Source organism: Carya illinoinensis, chromosome 11 (genome assembly GCF_018687715.1).
Source record: "Carya illinoinensis cultivar Pawnee chromosome 11, C.illinoinensisPawnee_v1, whole genome shotgun sequence".
NCBI lineage: Eukaryota > Viridiplantae > Streptophyta > Magnoliopsida > Fagales > Juglandaceae > Carya > Carya illinoinensis.
In genome coordinates, this window is record NC_056762.1 from 5,866,911 (window position 1) to 5,886,778 (window position 19,868).

The following is a 19,868-nucleotide window of genomic DNA, read 5'->3' on the forward strand; positions in this document are numbered from 1 at the left end:
AGAGCTAACAACCAGTAGATTAAGCAGAATACTGACTAAATAGTTTATAAAGGGTACCCTCCATTTGAAACTATTAAATATAGTCAAATGGGTACTCAAATTCTAGCTTCATCATTAAAGAAAGTTAAGAATACTAAAAATATTGATAATATTATTCAACAAAACAACTTTAATTTTATATTTACAAACTATGTGCAAACAGTTAGAAAGAATCGAAATTCAAAATTCTCCAATTACTCCCACGATGAAATCATATCTAATTTAAAAACAATGAAATCATGTCTAATTTTAAAACCATGAAATCATATCTAATCTAAAAACCATGAAATTAAAAAAAAAAAAAGACCCTTTATTTATACCCCATAAAATTATATCTAATTTAAAAACCATTTTTCTCAAAAAGTAAAAAATGATTTCCTAGCAAAAATTTCAAATAAACTAGAAAAATTAAATATTACTAATACCCATTCCACTGCTCATAAACAATCACATATTAATATACTAAGCAAAATAGACTCACCAATCTTATTATTTGACTCCAAAATAAATAATATTGAAAATCAATTTAAAGATTTAAACATTCAAATTAACAAAATTAAAGGAAACCATGTTAATGATAATGCTACTAGAGATTCTAAATATCATGTTTTCATCATTCAAAATTAATATACGAGGTCAAGAGCATGTGGCTCAGATGACATGAGACCCAGCCTCCATAAAAGATATAATAGTTTTGATTCCCCTCCCCAAATCCCTCAATATAAGAAAAAAAAAAATTAATATCCAAGATCAACTCCATCAAATATGCAATAATTTTTAATATTTTAATTGTATATTTATTTTATAAATATACACTCACGTACATACATTAAATATAAATATATATTTTTATATATATATATATATATATATATTTATATTTACATATAAATATACCCTAATCCCTCCGCTTATGCAGCATCAACAGTCCCATCCCCCACGCCTCCCTGTCTTCGCCTCGTTTCCCTCTCTTCTCTGTGATTTGCCGCTAGCCGCTGTGCCTGGCTCCACGCCATTCTGGTTCGTGCTGGTCGCTCTCCACAGCTCCGACCGTCGACACGGTGAAGCTCCGCTGCATCGCCGTGTGCCACAAGGCTCTGCCAAACCAAGCCTCTGTTTTCCCTAGCCCGATTCCTCTTTATCTCCTCTGCACCTTCGCTCACCGTGGAAAATACAGGTCGCCGCCTCTCGCTCTCGGTTTTCGACACCGCAAGTTACTCCACCTACATTTCCTTCACTCTCTCTCTCTCTCTCTCTCTCTCTCACTTTAGCTCTCTGCTAGCGTCTCACTGTGTCTCTGTGTTAGACTGACGGTGGCAACCGATAAAGGTCACCAGAGCCAGCGTGGCGCCCCACGCCACAAACAGGTACGTCTCGGTCACTCTCTCTCTCTCTCCCGCTAGTCTGCGTTGGTCACTCATGTCTTGCTCGGCTTCCCCTTTTCCCACTTAGTCCCATTTTGTTCTCCCACCGTGTATTTTCTCACTATCTCGAATTCGGTTTTGATGTTGTCTTCAATGTCACAGAGCATCCCGAACGTCAATACACAACGCTGCCACATCATTGAATCCGACTGATCGCCACTGCACGATTTGGTAAGATACTCTCGAGCATTAGCCTTGTAACCATAGTTAAATTTGTCGCTCTTGTAATTGTGCCTATTGGAAGTTTGGGTTATCGCTGGTTTGTATGTTGGGATTTGTAGTTGAGTAATTTCATGATTGGTTGACGTTTGGAGGGTCCTTTGCATATAATGTCGTGGTCGGAGGAGGGGATGAATGTAAAAATGTGAGTTGGTGTTCTAATATGTTGGGAGTATGGTTGTAGATCATGGCGTGCGCTGCATGAATTTTAAGTGAATCCAAGGGGGTTGGGTTAATCTATTGGTAGAGTAGTGTGTGAATGTTGTACTAGGGCCGTTATTAATCGAAGTCACCAGGAAGGACTATTGGTTTATGGGCTCACTTCGAGCTTTAGTTTTGATATCGATACTCTGATATGATTTGATATTGCTTATGAAAACCTTGAGGCATCAGATTTTGTTATGCTTTGATTTGACCTTGCCACGTGATCTAATAGTGGCTTTTGGTCCTGCCAAGGGACATAATAGTGGCCTTTAGCCCCACCATGGAATACAATAGTGGCCTTTAGCCCCGCCATGTGATATAATAGTGGCCTCGATTCTGAGTGCAATCATTTTGGTGACAAAGTGGTTTATGTTCTGCTTGGCTATTTGCATAATGCACAACCCTACCACGGGGATAAACATGGCCTCTATTTTGAGTGCATCGCCTTGGTGACTAAATAGTGATATGTTCTGGTTGGCTAACCACAGACATGCACAACCTTGCCACGAGGGTTAACATGGCTTCTGCTTCTGTTTCTGATGTTGTTTCAGTTATGCTTGGTTATGCTTGTGCCTATGGTCTTTTGTATATTATTATTGTGATGAAATGCTTCTGAAAATACCACTGCCATATTTTTGAGAATTGTCTATTTTGGCATTCTGTAACTGCCTCATGTTTACACACTAGTATAAGCTCGCTGCTTCCGGAGTTGTTGATAACTCACTCAATTATCTCCGTTATTTTTAAGATGATTAGGATGTTTCTCTTCTGTATACTGCCTATGTACATAGGCTATGCCTATTTCATTCACTTCAATAAATTTACCTCTTATAAAAAAAGAAAAAAAAAAAAAAAAGATGATTAGGATGTTTCAATTGAGGATAAAAAATAAAAGGCATGGGTGAGATTAGTTGAGTGTAGTGGAATAAGTGCCAAAGGTTACAAGATTCTATAAGAGGATTTTATTCAAGAAACTAGTCATTTTCTTTTGCAGTAATATTTTGGGATATTGATGTTGTTATTGAGATTTTTTGGTGTTCTTGTTGATTATATTGGAGTAGTTCATTGATGTTCTTGTAGAGGTACACATATATTTGGTTTGAACAAATGGGTTTGATGTGTTATAGGGCCATTGGAGTTTATACCTTTGTTATTGGAATGTGATTTCAAGTGACAAAAATGACCTCTCCGACCCTCCTGGTACATGATGTTACAGTGAGAATTGTCACAATTGTGAGGGTTGCTTGTTAATGTTCAATGCAGCTCTCAAACCAGACATGCTCAGTTCACAAAAACAGTGCTCACTTTTCATTGGACTCCTGTACCATAACGGCAGCAGCAGACACGACGAGAGATTACGAAGTTAAGAGGGGTAACCAATTACCAAAGCAGACCACGGGAACAGAAACGTGAATTCGAGCCATGGCTTCCCTTTTAGAACCCGAAACCCAATCTCCTAACATTTACATATCTGAGGAATGGTCCCACGCTGCAGAATCCATCGTGTACGATGCGGTCACTTCTCTGCCTCCCATTGCTCTCATCTGCGGTGCCAAAAACTGTGGCAAAACAACCTTCTCCCGCTACCTCCTTAACATCCTTCTGCAGAGGTCATTGCTCTCTCTCTCTCTCTCTCTCTCTCGCTCAATTAGTTTTCTAAATAAGTATTGGTCTTATTTGCGTTTTCAGCGTTGGTTGTGAAATCTGTTTCTTTGGATCTGTATGGAATCTGTGTGGGTGAACTTATAACTTATTTGTTGGTAATAAGACATTTTTCCTATCATACTTGTGTTTTCGCTTAAGAATCTCCATGGCCGGACTGTTAGTTGCTCAATGGATGTAAAGATGAACTGAGATTGTGATATTCTTGTGTTTATAGATTGATTTAATATATGGTTCAAATAAATTGATCTTAATTTGTTGATTTCTGTAATTTAAATTTGATTTGTGTTTTGAAATCCCCTGCATATGCTTCATGACAAGTTTGTTATGATACTTAGGATTAAAGGTTCCAACAATTTAGTATGCAATGGTCTGAGGGCTTTTGGGTCAATGGTTAGGCCTTTTGCAATTGGTATTAGAGCACGGATCATGGTTAGGCCTTTTGCAATTGGTATTAGAGCAGGGATCATGTCACGAGTTTGAGTTATGGAAGGGGTGACTGTCATGATCTTTGGGTTAAATATTTAATGAAATTAGCATCCAACAGTCACAGGGCTTTTAAATTCGTGGTTATGCCTTTAACAGTTTGGTAATTTAACTAAGTTCATTACTAGTTTGCATAATTGGTTTTGGTGAATATTTTTTGTTGTAAGGTTTCCTCACATTTGTTTGAATGATCCTTGTTAGTGGATCTACGCGGATAAGTTGAATATACTTCAACTTGATTTTTATACAGAAAAGCTTAATCGTTGTCTGCAAAGCTTGCATTGATTTTGAAATCTATTCAGATTGCTATATCTGAAGTACTGAACCGGGTCTATATTATTCATCATTTGTCTAGATTTCTTGTTTTTTGTTCCATTTTCTCTGTGCAAAGGGAGGGGTTTGGGGGATGGTTTTCCTAGTTAATTCTTTTTCATCTACTCTATGCAAGTCAAGTGGATCTATGCAAATACGTGGAATATACTTCAACTTCATTTTAATATAAAAGGTGTAATTGTTGACCGCAGAGTTTGCATTGATTTGGAATCTACTCCGATTGCCATATCTGAAGTACTGAATTGGGGGTTCGAGTCTATATTATCCATCGTTGGCTTAGACTTTTCTTCTTCTTCAAAGGACGTGATTTAGGGGATGGTTTATGATTGAGTTTAAATATTGCATATTTTATGTATTTAAAACCAATGTATTTTAATTGCTTCGTGACATTATTCTTGGTTTTAAATGAAAAAATGGTTAATAGGTATAGATACGAGTTGTGATTTTTAATTTATTAATAACATGTTTATGCTTAATTTTATAACTATGATTTAATTGGGCAATATTTCCTCACATATATAATATATTTTTGATAATCTATTTGTCATTTTAATTTATGTTTGAGTGTTATTTTTATCTCCTTATTTTCAGCTTAAATAAAATTCACATGGGATCCGGTTGAAACATTTGACCAAAAGCACATGCTAATTGAGAGGAAATACAAAGAAACATGCAGAAGATAAGACAAAGAGAATGAAGGAGGCGGTGTACTTGGGCAGCTGAAATAATAAACACAAAGATGACTTTGAACGTAAAATAATTTTTGGCGAGAATGAATCACGGAGGCAAGTTGAAAGACTAAAGAAGAAAATGGTTTTCGGTGGACATCACATGCAACGTCAAAGTCTAAGAAGGGGGCTGAACCAAGTGGAGGCACATACGTTGAAAAAGAAAAAAGAACGGGATTGGTGGAAGAAAAAGGCGCTGGATTTTCAGAATTTACGAAAAGCGGAGGGCTGGTCTAGATGTATACGGAAAGAAGAAAAAAGAAAAAGGAACGGAGTGAGACGTAAAAGGGGAGGCTGTTCGGTGGATTATTATTGATTATTTTGAGGGGTGTCAGTCGGTTTCATTGGCGGGAAAGATTGGATGATATTTTCGGTGGTTCGCGTCTGGCTTGAGGCGGCTATTTAATTGGATATTCCTTGCTCTATTCTTGGATGTAGAGGGACGTTGGAGTTGAGGGAGTTCCAGACGAATTTTACATTTTGGAGTCGGTCGGTGGGGACGTTTTTGAGTTAAGAAGTGTCGGTGGGAGGTCCCAGACCTGGAGGCGGCTAGCTGGGGGGTTTTTAATTTTTGATATGTTTTGATGTGTGGACGTTTTCGTCTGTAGAGAGGGGGAGAGAAAAGGCGGTGACTTGTTTAATTTTGGCTGGCTTTAATTCTGCTTTACGTTTGATTGGTTCGGACGAAGAACAGAGGAGGCGGCTAGATTTATTTTTATCTTCGGTGGTTTTACGGACTGAAATTTCGGACGGAGAAGAACTCTCTCACTCTCAGATTTCATTTTATTTTTCTGTTTTAGTTGTCCCAGTTGCTTTTCATTCTTAAGTCGGTCAGTTTGGATTTAATTTTTTTTTCTAATTTAGTTTTACGTTTTCCGTTAGGACTGGGGTTTCTAGATTTTATTACTTCTAAGTTGTTTTTTAATATTTCTTGTGTTTTATTTTAGTTTTCTAATGGAGAGTATTTATGTGATTTCTATAGCACTTGTGATGAATATAGTTGGCTAAATTTTCATACTAAGGTTATAGGTGAAGTCTAATGATTAAACATTGTTTTCAGATCAACGTAAAATTTATTTTGTGAGCTTGATCGATTGAAAGATTTTATTATTGGATATTTTGATTATCTATATCTTTATCTTGATTCATTGTGATTTTCGAATACAGTGAATACTTGAAGAATCCCTGTGATATTCAAATAGATTTGTGAATGTTTTAATCATCAATCATTCATGCTCAATCATTAGCGATTTTTTTTCTTGATCTTAAATGCTAAATCTTTCAATTAAATGGAATCATTATTCTAGTTTAATTGAAGTAAATTGATCGGAAATAATATTATAAATTATTAGACGGATTCTCGAAACTTTAGTCTTTCTCCATATCAATTCATTTTATCATTTTAGTTTTATTTAGTTATTTTACAAATCTTCATCTTAGTAATTTTATGTTATATTCGATTGCACGTTTCTAATAATTTCTTTTCATTGTTTGAATTTATTTTCTTTATCACAAAAGTCAATCCCTGTGGATTCGACCCTGTGAGGTACTACAACACCTGTATACTTGCAGGTAAAACTGCACTAAATTTTTAGTTCATTAGTTTGAGTCAAAGTTTAGACGCAACAAATTTTTGGCGCCTTTGCTGGGGATTGCAACGTTTGATAATATTTTGTTAAGAAAAAAATATTTTAGTAATCTTTTGCTAATTTTCTCATATTCTTTTTGCAGGTACAATTTTTGTTATTTTGACGGGAAATGGATCAAGTAACATTACTTTTAAATTCATATCATTTGGTAATCTTGTTCCAGAATTTTTTATTTTACTTTCTTGCTTGTTTTGCATTTAGTTTTTAGAATAAAAGACTTTAGGTGGTACATGCATTAATTAATTTTGAGACCTGTCCATACCTTTTAGTTTTTGAATGTGCTTGAGCTTGGTAGATAGAGGAAAGAGAAAATTATTTTAAAAGAATTGGTTGATAAGTTGTCTGGTGATTCTAAAAATTCTCATTCTAATATTATGGCTGATAATCATAGTGTTCATGATGAACTCGAAAATGAGGAGGCACAAAATAATCCACCAATGAAAACTTTGCGCTAGTATTTGCAGTCAACAAGGACAAGTACTCCATCTTGCATGATTTCTCCTACGAATATGGGGAATTTTGATTTAAAACCGGGAGTAATTCAATTACTTCCCAAGTTTCATGGCTTAGACTCAGAAAGTCCTTATTTGCATCTGAAAGAATTTGAAGAAGTTTGTACAACTTTACAAATTCAAATTGTCAATGATGATGTTGTTAGATTAAAGTTGTTTCCATTTTCTTTAAAAGAAAAAGTTAAAAATTGGCTGAACTCCTTGAGACCAAGATCTATTGGCAGATGGCAAGAAATGCAAAGAGAATTTTTGAAAAAGTTTTTGCCTACTCACAGGACCAACACTCTTCACAGAAACATTATGAATTTTTCTCAAAAAGAAAATGAAATATTTTTTCAGTGTTGGGAGCGTTTTAAAGAATTATTGCTAACTTGCCCACATCATGGCTATGAGACTTTGCGCACCATTAGTTTTTTCTATGAAGGTTTAACATCTCAAATGCGTTAGTTTGTAGAAATGATGTGTAATGGTGAATTTTTAAATAAAGATCTTGATGATGCTTGGGATTATTTTGACCAATATGCTGAAAATATCCAATTTTGGGATAACATAGATCGTTTTGATCGGTCAAATAAGCCCAAATTCAGTGCCATGTCTCAAGAGGGTATATATGTCCTTAAAGGAAATGATGATGTGAATGCTAGGATAACAAGTTTTATAAGAAAAGTTGAGGCCATGGAACTTAGGAAGGTAAATTCGGCTAAGACCATTGAAAAAGAAGAAGAGAATTGTGGTATATGTGAGATTAGTGGACACCTAATTCAAGATTGTTCAACAATCCCCGCTTTTAAAGAGGTGTTGCACGAACAAACAAATGTCATGAATTCTTATAGAAGACCATTTTCTTCCCCTTATTCGGAAACATATAATCCTGGATGGAGAAATCACCCCAACTTTAGTTGGAGGAACGAATCAAATTCAAATCAAAATCTTCAAGGGCTTTCTTCTTCTACTCCTTATGTGTCTCCATATAAGAAAACTCTTGAGGAGACCTTACAAACTTTTATACAGGGGCAAACCAATATTAACACTCAGACAATGCAGGCCATTACTGAGATGAGAAGTTCCATTAGCGACTTGACCTCCGCATTGCACGCTCAAGAAAATGGTAAGTTTCCTGCTCAATTTCAGCCGAATCCTAAAGATAAATTTGAGGTAAGAAATTCAAATTCTTCTGATTCAAAATTTGAACATGCCAAATCCATCACCACTCTACGCAATAGAAAAACAATTGATAAGAGTATTTCAACAAAAGTTGATGAGACCAACAATTCTTTAAATTCCAAGAATGATGGTAAACTTGACAAAATTGAGCTAGATATGCCTGTGAAATCCTCAATACTTGCCCCATTTCTCCAAAGGTTTCAACATTCTCACAAGTTGGTTCAAAATGCTGATATTCTTGAAATTTTTAAACAAGTAAAAATTAATATTTATTTGTTGGATGCAATTAAACAAATTCCATCGTATGCTAAATTTTTGAAAGATCTGTGCACAGTAAAGCGTACGATGAAAGTGAAAAAGAAGGCTTTCCTTACTGAGCAGGTAAGTGCCATCCTTCATAACAATTCTCCACCAAAGTACAAAGACCTGGTATTGGGGCTTTCATAGGCATATCTAGCAGCATTTTGAACTAACTTGTGAAAATGTTGTAACCTTTGGGGAAATGGGGCAGGTATTGGGGCTTTCACAGGCATATCTAGCTCAACCTTGTCAAGTTCACCATCACTCTTGGAATTTAAAGAATTGTTGGTCTCATCAACTTTTGTTGAAATACTCGTATCAATTGTTTTTCTATTGCGTAGTAGTGATGGACTTGGCATGTTCAAATTTTGAATCAGAAGAATTTGAATTTCTTACTTCAAATTTACATTTGGGATTCGGCTGAGGTTGAGCAGGAAACTTATCATATTTTTGAGCGTGCAATGCAGAGGTCAAGTCGCTGATGGAACTTCTCATCTTAGTAATGGCCTGCATTGTCTGAGTGTTAATATTGGTTTGCTCCTGCATAAAAGTTTATAATGTCTTCTCAAGAGTTTTCTTATGTAGAGGCACATAAGGAGTAGAAGAAGAAGGCTCTTGAGGATTTTGATTTGAATTTGACTTGTTTTTCCAACTAAAGTTGGGGTAATTTCTTCATTCAGGATTATATGTTTCCGAATAAGGGGAAGAAAATGGTATTCTATAAAAATTCATGACATTTGCTTGTTCGTGCAACACCTCTTTAAAAGCGGGGATTGTTGAACAATCTTGAATTAGGTGTCCACTAATCTCACATATACCACAATTCTCTTCTTCTTTTTTAATGGCCTTAGCCGAATTTACCTTCCTAAGTTCCATGGCCTCAACTTTTCTTATAAAACTTGTTATCCTAGCATTCACATCATCATTTCCTTTAAGGACATATATACCCTCTTGAGACATGGCATTGAGTTTGGGCTTATTTGACCGATTAAAACGATCTGTGTTATCTCAAGATTGGGCATTTTCAGCCAACTGGTCAAAATAATCCCAAGTATCATCATGATCTTTATTTAAAAATTCACTAATACACATCATTTTTACAAACTGACGCATTTGAGATGTTAAACTTTCATAGAAAAAACTAATGGTGCGCCAAGTCTCATAGCCATGATGTGGGCAAATTAACAATAATTCTTTAAAATGCTCCCAACACTGAAAAAATATTTCATTTTCTTTTTGAGAAAAATTCATAATATTTCTGCGAAGAGTGTTGGTCCTGTGAGTAGGAAAAAACTTTTTCAGAAATTCTCTTTGCATTTCTTGCCATGTGCCAATAGATCTTGGTCTCAAAGAGTTCAGCCAATTTTTAGCTTTTTCTTTCAAAGAGAATAGAAATAACTTTAATCTAACATCATCATCATTGACAGTTTGAGTTTGTAAAGTTGTACAAGCTTCTTCAAATTCTTTCAGATGCAAATAAAGACTTTCTGAATCTAAGCCATGAAACTTGGGAAGTAATTGAATTACTACCGGTTTTAAATCAAAATTCCCCATATTCGTAGGAAAAATCATGCAAGATGAAAAACTTGTCCTTGTTGGCTGCAAATATTCGCGCAAAGTTCTCATTGGTGGATTATTTTATGCCTCCTCATTTCGAGTTCATCATGAACACTATGATTATCAGCCATGGTATTAGAATGAGAATTTTTAGAATCACCAGACAACTTATCAACCGATTATTTTAAAACAATTTTCTCTTTCCTCAATCTATCAATTTGATTACGTTGCCACGAGATCATTTATCATAGAGGCTCAAGCACATTCAAAAACTAAAAGGTATGGACCGGTCTCAAAATTAATTAATGCATGTACCACCAAAAGTCTTTTATTCTAAAAACTAAATGCAAAACAAGCAAGAAAGTAAAATAAAAAATTCTGGAACGAGATTACCAAATGATATGAATTTAAAAGTAATGTTACTTGATCCATTTCCCGTTAAAATAACAAAAATTGTACCTGCAAAAAGAATATGAGAAAATTAGCAAAAGATTACTAAAATATTTTTTTCTTAACAAAATATTATCACACGTTGCAATCCCCGGCAACGGTGGCAAAAACTTGTTGCGCCTAAATTTTGACTCAAATTAATGAACCAAAAATGTAGTCCAGTTTTACCTGCAAGTATACAGGTGTTGTAGTACTTCACAGGGTCGAATCCACAGGGATTGACTTTTGTGATAAAGAAAATAAATTCAAACGATGAAAAGAAATTACTAAAAGAAACATGCAATCGAATATAAAATAAAATTACTGAGATGAAGACTTGCAAAATAACTGAATAAAACTAAAATAATAAAATGAATTGATATGGAGAAAGACTAAGGTTTTGAGGATCCGTCTAATAATTTATAATATTGTTTCCGATCGATTTACTTCAGTTTAACTATTTAGTTCTGCTTTACCACTTGATCACTCTGACCTTTCAATTCATAGATGTAGATATCTTTATCTTCTTATCTGTAGTTTTTTCTTTTAAATTTATTTTATATCTGTTTGCAGGTATAAAAAAGTAGTTTATTTGGATACAGATGTTGGTCAGCCTGAGTTTACACCTCCTGGTTTTGTATCCCTTACTGTAGTTGACAAACTAACTTCAGGTAATTGTTTACAGTTTTATCTTTCTTAACAATCTTGTGAACTCATTGTATTTCTTAAACATCACAAGATTCTTTGTTTTTTGTTAGTTGTTTAATTACTCATCTAGATTTCTCTTTCGATTTGTTAGATTTGACAATCCCATGTTTGAAGACACCCGAGAGGTATGAGTTGTTGATCCTTTCATGCTAGTTATTAACTTTGTTTTTCAAAAGAATAGAGTTCACCATTTTTTATGCAAGTTCTCCTTTGAGTATGAGTTATTAGATCAAATAAAACTGACTGCACACTTTGGTATGTAATGAGGAGCTATGTTGATTATGCTGGTTATCTTTGGGACTCTAGAAGTTTAACAATGTAGTCGTGGATTTTTTGTGGTCCTGTCGATAGGCATGTCTGGCCATAACCCTTGATTAATCCAGTGTCATTACTATTATTATAATTATGATTACATCTAATAGTAACCCCAAGGGGTTGGTCCAAGTGGTGAATGCCTTGGTCTTGGGGTCTCACTCCCTTCAAGGTCCAAGGTTCAACACCTCATGGGTGCAAACAATTCTTTGGGACACACCCCTTGGTGAAAAGCCAGCGATTTAACTAGTTCCGTGTAGGGAAACTGTTGAGGGTGTGGTGTATGGGATCAGAGTTTACTCTGCAGGAGTGGGTCCAAAGGGCCCTGCCTTGGAGAGGTTCCCCGACATAAAAGAAAAATAAAATGATTACATCTAATAGATGTGATTTTTTGTTAGAATTACAATTACATTTGTTATCTGTTATATGTGTTATAGCTGCTTTTTTATTGTTTATATGTAGAAAAATGTTGCTTTTGTTGTTGATGGACTTTTAATGATCTAATTGAGTGATAAACTATGCAAAAATGTAAAAATTTTCCAAAGAAAAGTAAAAATTGGACTTAGTAACGCCCCTTCCAGTAAGTTAGTATTGTTACGTGCATTCGTAACTTCATCCCTAGTAAAGAGATTCAACATAATTAAAGTACCTGATTCATTGAATAATAAACTAGCTTGGCATAGCAAAGTTTCATAAAATGAAAACAAGAACATAACAATGTAAACATAAACTGGTCCCATGTGGCAATGACACTTATACGTAAGGTCTAAGATTCTAGAAAAATAAATCTACTCCTGGCCCTCCTACTTAGTGTCCACGTCATCATCATCTGGGACATTAAGACAAAGGAAAATACTTTAACCACAAAGGGATTATACAAAAGTAAACCCATAAACTAATGTGGCTTGATGTGGTATGTTAGATTGTAAAGTTACTTTTATTATAAAGCAAATCTAATGATTTCATGAAACCACATTAGTTTGTGGGTTTATTTTGTGTAATTTCTTTGGGTCTGTAGCAGTTCTCTAAGACAAAAACAAACAAAAAGTGAGTCAAAGAATTAGTAAATAGCATATCATACTGTAAATGTAATTGAACTTAACCTTAGACTTGGCTTTGAAAATTTTCATGCATAATCATACTTATACATAAAACATATTGATCATTCAGCAGTAACATATGCAAAATTTAAGAAGTAATCATGGCGATTAATGTAACATGGATGAGTGAATGATTGACTCTGTGTATCTAATATGTTTCATGCATGACTTGGTAATCTTGTCTTTCACTTGCATGGTGGTCATCATAACATATGTGCATCAATCCAATTGTTGTTGACCACATAAACCATAACATAACATATGGGGGTCCACATTTTGGTTTGTGGCTTACACATCCACCCATAACTTAAGGCCAAGCATTAAAGCTTACTTATCATTCATATGATTTCTTTCATATCTTATCTTGATGCATGTGAACATGTTGTCTTCATGATGTTCATGTGTGTCATACTCATATGTATGCATAACTAAACATGGCATATTAACATAAGCATGTTTATCGTGACATGACATCCACCTATGGCAATGTGTAAGCATAACATAACATAACATAAGAGTGGTTTTCATGACATAGCATCCATTCTACACAAACAACCAAATCAACATATCATAATTCATCAAGGGTTCATAAAAAGGGGCTAACATTGAATATGGCTATACAGAGCATAGATAAACAACACTTTTTCATGCAAAACAGAATAGTTACAGCACATATGAAGGTTATGATCATGCCACTTACCGTATCTCCTTAGCTTTGAGAATCAACTAAGCATGCAAATCAAGCACCTTTTTCAACGCTAGGTGGAGTTGGAGGAAGTCCTTGGCTGCCCCAACAGCAGCTATGTCCCTATCTTGTAGCAGAGTTTTGGAGGTTCTTTTGAAGAGTTTTGGTGGAGAGAACTTGAGAGAGAGGGCAGTGGAAAGGCAATGTATTATGAGAGACATCATAGAATTCGAATTACCTACAGAGAGTAAGAAATAGTCACTTGAAATTGCTATCAAGTGGTAAAAGTCCTGGTCTTAGTGGTACGAGCTCTACAGGTCTAAGGTTTGAATCTTATTTGAATCTTCTTGGGTGCAAACAATTTTTAGGGGCCATCAAACTGGGGGAACTTTCCCTAAATTCCTTGCCGAGAGCTTGCGCACCCCCATAATTATTCGGAACTCTGTTCTCTGACACCTGGTGCCAATTTAAAAGAAAATATTCCTGATTCTGGCAGCGTAGGGTGGCAGAGAGTGGCGGTAGCAGCCTTGAGAAGTCTTTAACAATTTGATGATGAAACTTAGTGGAGTGTAGAGAGGGCTGCACAAGTGTTTGTGTGTATGGGGCAGCCTCTGGTTTGCTAATAGGCTTAGAAGGCTGCTAGGGTTAGGGTTTCACTTAGGTAGAAAATGATTTAGGGTTTCTGGACCTAAGGGGCGAGGTATGGGCATAGGGGCTGCTGTTATAATCCTGGCAGTCTCTTATTACGAATTTTGATTGAGTAAATATTGGGTTTCTAAGTTGGCGGCAGACCCCCAATGCTAGAAATTTCCATGTGAGTTGTATAAGGAAAGATCTCTTATACTTGCTATAATGGGTTGGGATTGATTGCTGGAGATTTCAATGCTGGCAGAACAGCTATTTCAAGAGTTAACTTCCTTCCTATGTAGTCCTAAAAGCTTGTCAGCCTCTTCCCTAATTTATTCCTATGCTAATAAAAATAAAGTCTGGCCTAATGCATTCAGGAAAATCGGATCCTACTTCCCAACAGATTTTGGATACTCCCTAGGTCTTATTTCCAGCAATAAATCACACAATACATCCCTTTTTAAGGAAGGAAAGTCTGAGAGCTTAGGATTGCTAGCAGTCTTGTAAATATGTGCAAAATCTGATATTTGAGTGGGGGAAATCATTCCATGTGTTAAATATTCTAAATTAAATTGGGCCCAAGCTGGCGCCACAAGCTGTCCAATGGGTTGGACAGCAAGCTCAGCTCACTAATACAATACACTCACTATTATGCATACTTAAAATCCCAAACATCTATGAAATCAAACAATAGCAATATATAAAAATCAAATCATCGAAATTTAATCAAATACAATAAATCTGGCCCATGGGCCATAGTTGAAGGTCAGCCCAAACTTTGAATCCAATGCCTGGGGGTGACAGCGATAGGCACAATTGGTACAGAGCTGGTAATCTTTTTGGTTTTCAGAATTTCAGATAGGACCTTGCTAGTTTATGCATGTGTATTGAACATTTCTTGTTACCCAATACTTGGAATCTATTTGTTAAAAAACATATGCTTATAGAGTTTAGTGTACTAATATTAATAATATGTTTTAGCACTTCTATGTGTGTTCTTCCACCTCTCTCTCTCTCTCTCTCTCTCTCTCTCCTTTTTGATTGATGAATTACTCATGCACCTAGAGTTTTGAACCTATAATTTCACCCTTCATCTTGTTCTTACATGGAAAGAAAGCGCCATTTTGAGCTCATGCTTGTAAGCTTTCTTCTACCTCGTATCTTTTTTATTGGTAAATTACACATTCACCTACCAAATAATAATAAAAAAAAAAGAATTATTCACTCACCTTGAGTTTTGAACCAATAATATCACCCTACATCTTGTTCTTACACGGGAAGGAAGCGCCATTTGAGCTAACATTCATAAGCTTTTGTTCACCTCTCTCTTTAAGTCTTGCCTTCATTGTAAGTAGGCAGTCTTCTTGTCTGTGCTAATTCTATTGAGTAAATATATGAATTACTCAGTATTTTTATTTCCTCTCAGATGCTTCTTCTTTGGTGATGTCTCTTCAAAAAGGGATCCAACAGCATACTTGAAAGCTATATCTACCCTGTATGATTACTATCGACAGGATCACTGCTTGTTTAACAAGAATGAAAACCCTGCTAAGACTGAATTGCCTCTTGTTATAAATACTCCTGGCTGGGTGAAAGGTAACTTATTTGAATGGTTCATTACTTCTATCTTGATATGTAATATGAAAAGATGCTCAGAAATCTTGTATTACTTCTTTCCCGTGTACTGTTTCTTTTCTTGAATCTTATTTGGCTCATTATAGTGACCGCACTATTTTCTCCTCATTCTGCTTGTGGCAGGTGTTGGTTATGACATACTGGCGGATATGTTGAAATGCATTACTCCCACCCATGTGGTTAAAATAAACATATCTGCTGCGAGTAAGAATCTACCAGCTGGGAGGTTCTGGTTAGATGAGGACTATGATGGGATGGTTAGTCTAATTGAGATCAATTCAGCTCGTCAGGATTCTTATAACCGATCGTAAGTTCTTAGCTGCCTCGTAGTTTATATTGAAACTATTAGATTGTAAGTGTAGTTTACTGCGTACAAAATTTACCGATTAAAAAAAAAAAAAAAAAAGAAGTTTACTCCGTACAAAATTACAAAATCATGAGTCTTTTTCGTTAGCAAATGTTTATTGTTGGGCACATGTCAGCTTTTGTTCTTCATATATGAGCACCATTGGAACTATAAACTTCTTGCCCTTACCTGGATTTTAATTCAATGTTTACTGAAACCTATCGGTGATGGAGGTGAGTTATATAATCACATTAGCTGAGTTGCGAGTCCCAGATTACTTTAATGCGTTTTAAAAAGAATTTGGAGTTTGTTTGTTTGTTTTTTTCTGCTTGAAGGTTTATATATGGTGGGTTTTGTGTTGGGTTTTATATATGAGGAATTTTTTTTAGTTAACGCTAACTTGCATTGATTCTTATCCCAAACAATGTAATCCGGTTTTGCCATTGAAATACAAGTGATTATATTTGTTGCTAGAAGATGTGGGTTTTTGTTGGTGTTGCAGCCTTTCTTCTTTACATCTTACCTCCACGTCATTTTCCAGGGTGTTAGTGCAAAAGGATGCACAGCTATTGCGTGATTTACGTATAATGGCATATTTCAGGCAATGCTTTCCAAGCGACCTGGATATCACCACAATCAAAGAACTTGCACATGCACTGGCCTGTCACCCTCCTTATGAAGTTCCAGTGTCAAGCATCAAGATCAGACATCTCCATTGCCGGGTTAGTTGAATGTTTTTTATTTTTTATTTATTTTTTTATGAATAAGAAAATTTTATTAAGACAAGTAACAAGGCAAAACACAAGAAGTATTCAAAAACCGAACCTAATTACAAGTCAGGAACAAGAAAATTATGAACACTAGTTCCACTAAACACAATAGCCAAAGCCCACTGAAATAAGGTACTAAAGTAAAAACGTTTAAGTTCAAGGTTAGTTGAATGTGTTAATTGAATTGCTGCAGTTCCTTTGGAAATTTATGTTTTGGCAAATCTTGCGTAACCTCCATTTCGATTGTTACAGTCCCTTCCCATTCAGTGCAGGATTGTCTTGAATATATTAAAGCATATTCCTGAGAAGATTAGTTGACTTCATTTATCTTTATATTAAACACTTCTTTTAACTTTCTTTTGATCCATGTTCGGGGAATGTATTTTTTTATTTGTTATATTATTTCAAATTCTTTGAACTTTTTCCAATTTCTGATTCTAGGTCCCAAGCTCTGAGATATTTTACAGTTTGAATGCTGCCATTGTTGGCTTGGCGATTGGCTCTGAAGACTCTGAAAGTTTACCCTTGTGTGTTGGTCTTGGTAGGTTACTTGTATTTTATTGTGTTGCCTAGCTCAATTGGTTATCATTTATGATCTCTCATTTTTATAGCTCTGGTCAGTTTTGGGGATTACTCATGATTGTCGATATAGTAATATGCTAGACTGACTGTGGAGCTAGAGCGTTAATTTTGAGTAGAAAAATAAATTGGAATCACTTTTCATGTTAGATGGCTACCTTTTTGTGGTCAAATTGTAGTACTGTAGTGCATTCAATATTTTTTTCCTTTGCATGATGGTATGCAAAGTTCTTGTTAGGAATCAATCACGCAATAACATAAAGAGATATTTTTAATTTCCACAAGAACCTTTATAACTATATCCCAATGCAGAAGTTTCCTGCAAAGCATTACATACAGCTTCATTCTGATTGTATTTGTAGTTGGAATGAAATGTTTCACTGTTTGTTCAAGATAGCCCTTTTTGTACTCGCATTGCGTTAAATTTTCTCTTGGAGATGCTTCCACAAACCATTTCACATTCATTATCATATTTCCTTTTAGGATGACATATAGACAACCACATGAACCTAATTCCTCTTTGAACAGGGATAGTGAGAGGCATTGACACTTTTAAAGGTTTGCTATACGTTATCACTCCTGTTCCTCATAGCAGCCTGGAGAAGGTCGATCTTTTTCTTCAGGGATTTATCCAAATTCCTACTTGCTTGTTGCAGGTAATAGATCATCCTCCTCTGTGATATATTCCTGGAAAAATAAATTATGTCTTTTATGATAATCCTTGTATTCTCACTTGCGTGTACCATCTATTGGTTGATTTCTGTCGGGATGCATTTGTGAGCGAAGTCTAGATAGGTTTTTAGATCCTTTGGTTCAATTTCCATGCCATTACTATTACTTAGAAAAAGGAAATTCCACTTCAATATTGGCTTATAGGAACAAGAGATGCTTATTAATATTTTAGTGAACTGGTTTGATGAATTTGCTGTTGCATAAATGTGTTGATAAATCTGTGTCATGAGGAATGCATATGAGGATGAGAAAATTAGGTGACTGTCACATAGTGGTTCATGTAGAGGTAATTTTGGAATCGTATTTTGCTGAATTACTCAGCGGCATTGCTCTAGGATGTGTGCATGCGCTCTTAACTTTACCTTAAATCTTAAGTTGTTTGGTTGGCTACATGATACTTTTTGCCATTTCAATTTTCTTTTTCTTATTTGCTTGACCTGCACTCAGTTCTTCAAAAACCAGAACGATGTGTCGTATTACTTTCCAGGCCATAGATGGGTATCTGTGCCTCCTGCCCCACATAAGATTGGATGAAATAGTGATGACTAATGTGTTTTCATATACAAATTTAAGACCTATTCATTCACATTTCATACAACAGCTTCACCGTTTATTCATTTTATTTTTGCATTGACAAAGCAGATCCTCAAATGTTTGGTTGCTGCTATAGGTCCTTTTTTTTTTCTCCAGATAGGTAAGCTGTAGGTCTTATTTAAACAGTTGGATTCTTTTCAGGTCCAGGGATGCGTATCACCATACATGTCTGCAAACGTTTTCTCTTCAAGCTAGCTCTTACATGAGGGATGATACCAAAGTATATTCTTCTATGATCTTCTACAGAAAAATTCAGCAAAGTTGTTTCCCAACCTTGTAAGATGTTGTTCTATTTTTAATGGCAGGAGAAGCCATTTAATAGACATCCAAGGCTCTGTTACTCATTTATTTGAACTAACTGCTAATGTGGAGGTCATTCATATCTCTTATGATCAAATATATTTTAACAGAATTGCATTACATCCAGAATATGTTTGCAGCTTTCCTGTTTATGTAGAGTAGTATTAGAATAATCAAATTGGGTTATAAAGAAGGTTGACGTACTTCATAAGCTAGTGGGTTATGGTTTTGGAGAATGAATTGTCGACATTATTTACTGCGATAGAAGAAAATTGTTGTTGGCATTATTTTGGACTAGACGATGTTGGTACTTATGGTTGAGCAATTTTTGGATTAGAGGCCTAGTTCTGGATCAAAAAAGTAAATGTGGGATTAGCGGCGAGCATGCTTTTTTTGTCATAAGAAAAATCTCTTCTTTTGAGTTGTGCAAGGTTTGACATTTGAGTAACTTTTTTTAACTCCAAATTATACGGATACATGATGATTCTTACCTTGTTTGTTTTTACAGATGAGATGAGTTTAGATTAAAATTGAAAGTTAGAATAAAATATTATTAGAATATATATTTTTAATATTATTTTTGTTTTGAGATTTGAAAAAGTGAAATTGTTTATTTTATTCTGTGAGAATTTGGATAAGATGAGATGATTAGATGAGATGAGAATAATTGTGAAAACAAACAAAGACATTATTTAAAATTAATATTTAATGGCATGTCGTTCTATGTTAAGATATAAATTACTGTATTATCCATATTTCCAGACTACTTAATAA

General features: G+C 35.2%; 1 protein-coding gene and 2 non-coding genes across 6 annotated transcripts; 2 read left to right on the forward strand and 1 right to left on the reverse strand.

Annotated features, from left to right (window-relative positions):
• Nucleotides 1-942: 942 nt before the first annotated feature.
• On the forward strand, nt 943-19,220 carry LOC122281045 (polynucleotide 5'-hydroxyl-kinase NOL9). Of its 4 annotated transcripts, none has more exons than XM_043092260.1 (11): nt 943-1,406; nt 1,566-1,634; nt 3,014-3,496; nt 11,280-11,377; nt 11,506-11,539; nt 15,565-15,734; nt 15,897-16,080; nt 16,721-16,841; nt 17,331-17,430; nt 17,997-18,124; nt 18,936-19,220. In XM_043092260.1, the coding sequence occupies exons 3-11, from the start codon at nt 3,309-3,311 to the stop codon at nt 18,987-18,989; spliced, it is 1,077 nt and encodes a 358-aa protein (XP_042948194.1). In that variant the 5' UTR covers nt 943-1,406; nt 1,566-1,634; nt 3,014-3,308; the 3' UTR covers nt 18,990-19,220. The 4 variants fall into 4 exon arrangements, with proteins under 4 accessions (XP_042948194.1, XP_042948195.1, XP_042948192.1 ...); XM_043092258.1 differs by having other exon boundaries at nt 944-1,406; nt 16,661-16,841; XM_043092259.1 differs by having other exon boundaries at nt 944-1,406; nt 3,150-3,496; nt 16,661-16,841.
• On the reverse strand, nt 7,542-7,645 carry LOC122283560. The gene has a single exon (XR_006230959.1). It is a non-coding gene; the product is annotated as a small nucleolar RNA R71 (small nucleolar RNA).
• Nucleotides 9,883-9,986, forward strand: LOC122283580. Its single transcript, XR_006230978.1, has one exon. It is a non-coding gene; the product is annotated as a small nucleolar RNA R71 (small nucleolar RNA).
• Nucleotides 19,221-19,868: the final 648 nt, after the last annotated feature.

What these genes read in the sequence shown, in the direction of transcription:
- LOC122281045 (XM_043092258.1), top strand. Translation starts at nt 3,309, where the DNA reads ATGGCTTCCCTTTTAGAACCCGAAACCCAATCTCCTAACATTTACATA. An exon ending in TCAGACATCTCCATTGCCGG is followed by an intron (nt 16,842 to 17,330) that starts GTTAGTTGAATG and finishes TTCTGATTCTAG; the next exon opens with GTCCCAAGCTCTGAGATATT. An exon ending in ACCCTTGTGTGTTGGTCTTG is followed by an intron (nt 17,431 to 17,996) that starts GTAGGTTACTTG and finishes CTCTTTGAACAG; the next exon opens with GGATAGTGAGAGGCATTGAC.